We start from the raw sequence: 6,000 nt of genomic DNA on the forward strand, positions 1-6,000 counted from the left end.
TGACCTAAGTGAGAATCCCTTTTACAATGGTCGCACAGATTAGATTTCACTGAAAAAAAGCTTTGTGTGGTACCAGTGCATAACGACATGCCTAGGTCTTTAAATCTGTTCTTTTGAAACACATCGTAGCTTAGCCGTTTGTATGAATGGTTTGGTGGGAAATTATTCTTGGCCATTTCATCAGTTATCAAAATGCCTCCTAGATATTTTTTTGCTTTGGAAAGGTATATACTTCAACTAAAATCATTATTTCAACTCTGATTTTCTCCATCCTGCTGTTCTGTTAACAATATATGAAAGACCTACATTGGCTCCCAGTACGTTTCCGAGCACAATTCAAAGTGTTGGTGTTGACCTTTAAAGCCCTAAATGGCCTCGGTCCGGTATACCTGAAGGAGCGTCTCCACCCCCATCGTTCTGCCCGGACACTGAGGTCCAGCTCCGAGGGCCTTCTGGCGGTTCCCTCACTACGAGAAGCCAAGTTACAGGGAACCAGGCAGAGGGCCTTCTCGGTAGTGGCACCCACCCTGTGGAATGCCCTCCCACTAGAGGTCAAAGAGAACAACAATTACCAGACCTTTAGAAGGCATCTCAAGGCAGCCCTGTTTAGGGAAGCTTTTAATGTTTGATGGATTTCTGTATTTTAATGTTTGATGGATTTCTGTATTTTAGAATTTCTGTTTTGTTGGAAGCCGCCCAGAGTGGCTGTGGGAACCCGGCCAGATGGGCGGGGTATAAATAATAAATTATTATTAAATTATTATTATTTGGAGCACTGCAGGGCTTTAATATATCCTTATCCATAAGATGGGCATTCGCTGGCATAGATTTGAAATGTATGTGCTTGCAGAGAGCTCTGTCAAAATGCTGGATTGCGAGATTCTGCTTGTTTCCTTCTGCTGCCCAGAAAAGCACTTATGTGGTGTCAGGAAGCCTCTCCCAGTATCCCCGTCAGCTAGTTCAGAAGACATATTCCCAAGGTTAATATATGAGGTGTCTACTGGGAAAGGGCCCATAGCTCAATGGCTGAACATTTGCTTTTCATGTAGAAGTGGGATTTCCCAACAGACAGACACAAAAAGACCTTCAGAGAAGATGAAGATACTTTCCCATAACAGTGAGGGAAGCTTTGAGTTCAGGGAGTGCCACAAGGGCCATATATCAGCCAACTGAAAAACACACTTCAGCCTTTCGTCTCCTTTTCCAGGAATGAGCGTGCTCGCTGGATTACTGCACTTGGGAAGAGTAGCGATAGAGGGACCGTGGACCGGACAAGTAAGTGAGCAGTGAAACTCTTCTTCGGGGCTTTGACACAAGATGCACTTTATACAGATCTTAAAACATAGAAGTAAATCTGTTGCCTTTCAGTATTTTGTAGTTGGGGTGGGGGAAGGACCATAACTGTAATCATCTATTAATTCCCTCTGAACCATTTTCTTTTTGTGTTAAGCAAAAAGGAAAACATATTAGCTCTCTGGAAAATTGGGTGAATTAAAGAGACATGCTCCACTAAGGGTGACTGCAAGATGTCTAAGTGTTTCCTGTAGTATCTTACTACTTGGTAAAATGGTTGTTTGAATCTTTTAAAGAAGGAGAAGAGGCAGAGAAGATATAGAAGTTCTACTTCAAAATCATTCTAAAACGCAAGATCCAGACAACTAGGTACATGAAGTTCTGTTGTAATCAATGGGGCATGATTTAATGCAGTTTTTTTTTTTACTTAAATGTGTCAGAGACCCATTGTAGTTTGCCTGCTGTTGACCAATGCCTTTTTATCAAATCATTTGGTTCCTGGAAAGTGAGCTGGGAAGCAATCAGCTTGTCTTTTGTTATCACTTAAACTGAGCTTCCCCTTAGATTTACCATGTGGATCAATAAATATTCTCTCTTCTCAGCACTAACCCAGGTAGAAGTCATCAGATCATACACTGCGAAGCAATCAGATGAGTTATCTCTCCAAGTTGCTGATGTAGTTCTGGTTTCTCAGAAAGTTAATGATGGTGAGTAGAATTGCCTATTGCTTAGCTGCCATAAATGGAAACGGTCATTTCATACCGTCACAAGGATACTTAGCACCTGCCTTAAAGATAAGCCACAGGAGACCTGGGGATGGGTGAATCGATCCAGTTCAGTTTCCCACATAGGTTTGCAGTTTTTCGGGTTTTTTTTTTTAAAAAAAGAAAGTCCTCAATGAAATTTATTAGCATTTTAACACAAATTTCTCCTAATACAAACATTTCTGTAAGGTTTTTCTGTGCAATACAGTGGTACCTCGGGTTACAGATGCTTCAGGTTACAGACTCCGCTAACTCAGAAATAGTACCTCGGGTTAAGAACTTTGCTTCAGGATGAGAACAGAAATTGCACGGCAGCGGGAGGCCCCATTAACTAAAGTGGTACCTCAGGTTAAGAACAGTTTCAGGTTACTCCAGAACGAATTAAGTTCTTAACCCGAGGTACCACTGTATAAAGCATTTTTCTGCACATTTCAATCTACTGCACACATTACTTGGTGGAGACCTATGCCCCAGGTCAACTAGTATCTTGCTTATGATATATTGGTATGATACTGCAAAGACAGTTGGCCACAATATCAGAAAGCAAACATTTATCAGCATATCACTTGCAAGTGGGTCTTCTTTGGGCACATCAAAAACATTTGGCTGGCCACTCTGTGAAGCGGGATACTGACTCGAGTCTATACCCCCTTTCCTGGGAGAAAGCCATATTGAAATCGGTTGGACTTCCTCCTGAGTGGACATGTATAGTAGGATCAGTAGAGCTTTGATCTGATCCAGCAGGGACCTTCTGTTTTAAAGATGCATCATATTACATTTCATTATACATTTCAGGTTGGTATGAAGGTGAGCGATTGCGGGACGGAGAGAGAGGTTGGTTCCCAATGGAATGTGCCAAGGAGATCACTTGCCAAGCTACAATTGAGAAGAACATGGAAAGAATGGGACGCTTGCTGGGCCTAGAAACAAACGTATAGACCCCCAGTGCCATATCTGTTCTCTAGGGTTTGCACTAAGGAACATCTGGGGCTTCTTGGTCTCATCCAGATGGCCATTTTATAGTTGAAGCATGTAAGAAAAAAAGACTCGCAGATACGTGCCATCATTAGGAATGGAAGCAGCCATAAAGCAGTTGCATGCTGGCGGGGCTGTTCTGTACAAAGCAGGTCGAACTTTTTATTTCTTTTTTATAACCAATAGTCACTTTTAATTAAAACCCGATTTTACACTTATAAAGAGTTCCTAATAGATTTATGACTTCCTTGGATTATCACAGTGGATTAACAACTCTTGAATCAATTTGAATGCGCCTCCTTTGTTTTACAGACCAACTCTAGAACCTGATCAATTTATCTTCCATTTTACATTCATTGCTAGACCCTTTTGATTTCTGTATAATTTTCTCAGTCATCAAGGGAGGCCAATGTGCAAAAGCAGGCATTAGCTTGGGGGGGGGGTCCACATCTTTATTCAATCAGTTGGAAATGTGCATCTTTTGGTGTCCAGATAGAGCCACTGAGTAGAATCTACCGAGCATTAGCTAAGACTAAAGACTGTTGAAATAGGTGACGGATGCGGCTAAATGTCCACTCTGTTGATTTCACTACAGTTCACAAGTCTGAGACTCCATCTTGCCATGTGATGCCTCAAATCTTTCTGATGCAGTGCATGTGGAAGGCGTTGAGGTGTTGCTCCTGGTGGGTACAAGTTGCCCACGTCTCGCTGCCATAAAGCATTGTGCTCAATACACAAGCCTGGTAGACCTTCATCTTGGTACTGGGTGCTAGCATCACATTCTCCCATACCCTTTTGGAGAGGCAAGCCATAGCTCAGTCCAGCTCAGTGTTGATGGCTATGCTGGAACCCAAGTAGACAAAAGTGTGTGGCCACCAATGATGGTGCGTGGAGCGCTGGCGACATCCTGACCCAGGATGTTGGTCTTTGATGGCTTGGTGGTGAAGCTGAACTCCCTGCAGCTTTGGGCAAAACTCAGCAGTGCTTTCCCTGAGTGCACTGTTCAGGCTTTGTCATCTGCAAACATCACCTCTCGGATAAGGACTTGCCAGAGTTTTGTCTTTGTGTAGACGTGCCAGGTTGAATGGAAGTACACTCCATATTCGGTTGAGCGGACGGCATAGGAGAGCAACAGGGAGAATATGCCAAAGAGTTGGAGCAAGAACACAGCCCTGTTTCACACCACACCACTCCTTATAGAGGTGTCTGTACACATGCAGCTCTCTGTCCTCCTTTGGACAAGCAAGAGGCAATATCAGAGTTCAGGGAAACATTCCAGCCAGCCAGAAGCAGTCAAGGAGGGCATAAAGGAAGACCAGTGAGAAGTGTGGCCTGGGGAGAATTTGTAACTAGGAAGAGGCCGGAGGGCCAGAAAGAGAAGCCTGGAGTTTCTGGGTCTGAGATTCCCTGCCCTTTCAATAAGCTAGACAAGTATTGGGATTCTTGCCAGGCAACAGACTCATGAGTAGGTGGTTTTGTTTTCACAATGCTAGCAACAAAGGGCTTTTCTGCAGTAACCCTCCCTTCAGAAAATGTCTTGAGAAGACAGAGTACACCCCTTGATTAAGTGAGCATTAAGTCCTCCTTACCTATTTATTGAATAAATGGGGTTTTTTACTTCTAAAAAGCCTTCAAGAGCAGCTGGGTCTTAGTGCTACACGAGCATGCATGCTGGATTTTAATTTCAGAGCGTGTATTTCCTCTCCCCCCCCCCCAAGCCTCCAATTTTTTAATAACACCTTGTTGAACAAACAGGTTACGTGACATTTTTGTACGATGCCTAACACCAAGCCTGCCTCAGAATATTGGCAGGCAGGCAAATGCACAGCATGAGAGCATCTCACGTGTTAACTGGATTGAGGAGCAGGCACTGGAGAGTCAGCTCTGTATCTCCCGTAGCATTTTCTTAGAAACACATTTACAAGGCTAGAAATATATTGACTTCCACGTTACGTCCAAGGTAAGTGTTTAGACCAAAATTAGTATAGAGAACAAGTTCAGTCCTCACCTGTGCTTTTGAAAACCTGTTCTAGCAGTTCCCTCCCACCCAAAAAGCTGTTGAAGGGAGGCATTAGAAGATATTGTGTAACAAGGTTTGCCTGTGGATCTGGTATGTGCACTGATATGAAATGGATACTAGTCCCCGTGGATAAAGCAAAAAATAGGAAGTGAAAGCAGTCAAGGAAATTATTTTAAAGTGGCTGGGCACAAGGACCATGTTCCAAAGTGTTGCCCTAATTTAGAGCAACTCAGTTGCATTTTATTTAAGCTGTCTTGCTCCCATCATCACAGCTAGCTAGCTATGATTGAGGCTACTGGACTGTAGCCATAGTATACTGTCTCCCCCTGTCCCTCTAGAGAGGGGAAAATGTTATGATTTCATTGCCTGCTGAATGTCTCATGATAAATCTCCACTTAGGAGTCTTGGCAGGAATTTCTTGTCAAACGAAGATGTAAATAAGAGATAATTTGTAATTGCATTTGTAATTAATTTATAAATAGGAATTCATTTGCAATGTGTTTCCTTTTTATGTAAATAAGCATGGCATTTTCTACATTTGTATTATAAGGAACTTTGTAATTTCTCACTTTACAGGAATCAAAACAGTGGTAAAATCTTTTGACATTTTTCCAGATGGATGGAAAATAGTACTGTACTGTAATATTCATGACATAACCAGACAATGAATTCAAATAGTGTTTAAATCTGCACATTAGTTTCTACTGAAGCATGTATTAGTTACAAGCGCTGGAGACCCTGTTTTAAAGGCAAGTGGTGTACCTAAGGGTACAAAGGAAGCATGTACATTTTTTGAAAAGTTGTGGAAATGAAACAGCCTGTGGCTTTTGCGATTGCCTTTATTTTAAGCAATGCTGTGAGTGGGAACCTGTGTAAGGTTCTTTGCACTACTTTCAATACATTAATCACTTTGCATGCAAATAAATCTGCTTCTACGCCCATCCATAA

At 42.4% G+C, this 6,000-nt stretch overlaps 1 protein-coding gene across 3 annotated transcripts in view; it reads left to right on the plus strand.

Moving 5' to 3' along the window:
- The window catches only part of ARHGEF26 (Rho guanine nucleotide exchange factor 26), a 70,946-nt gene extending 64,946 nt beyond the window's left edge, over positions 1-6,000 (plus strand). For all 3 annotated transcript variants that reach the window (XM_035134044.3, XM_035134046.3, XM_035134045.3), the window contains exons 13-15: positions 1,208-1,275; positions 1,896-2,000; positions 2,853-6,000. In XM_035134044.3, the coding sequence (XP_034989935.1) occupies positions 1,208-1,275; positions 1,896-2,000; positions 2,853-2,995 (316 nt within the window). In that variant the 3' untranslated portion in view covers positions 2,996-6,000. The remainder of the gene's footprint in view (positions 1-1,207; positions 1,276-1,895; positions 2,001-2,852) is intronic.

The sequence above is a fragment of the Zootoca vivipara genome, chromosome 5 (assembly GCF_965207765.1).
Source record: "Zootoca vivipara chromosome 5, rZooViv2.hap1.1, whole genome shotgun sequence".
Classification (NCBI taxonomy): Eukaryota; Metazoa; Chordata; class Lepidosauria; order Squamata; family Lacertidae; genus Zootoca; species Zootoca vivipara.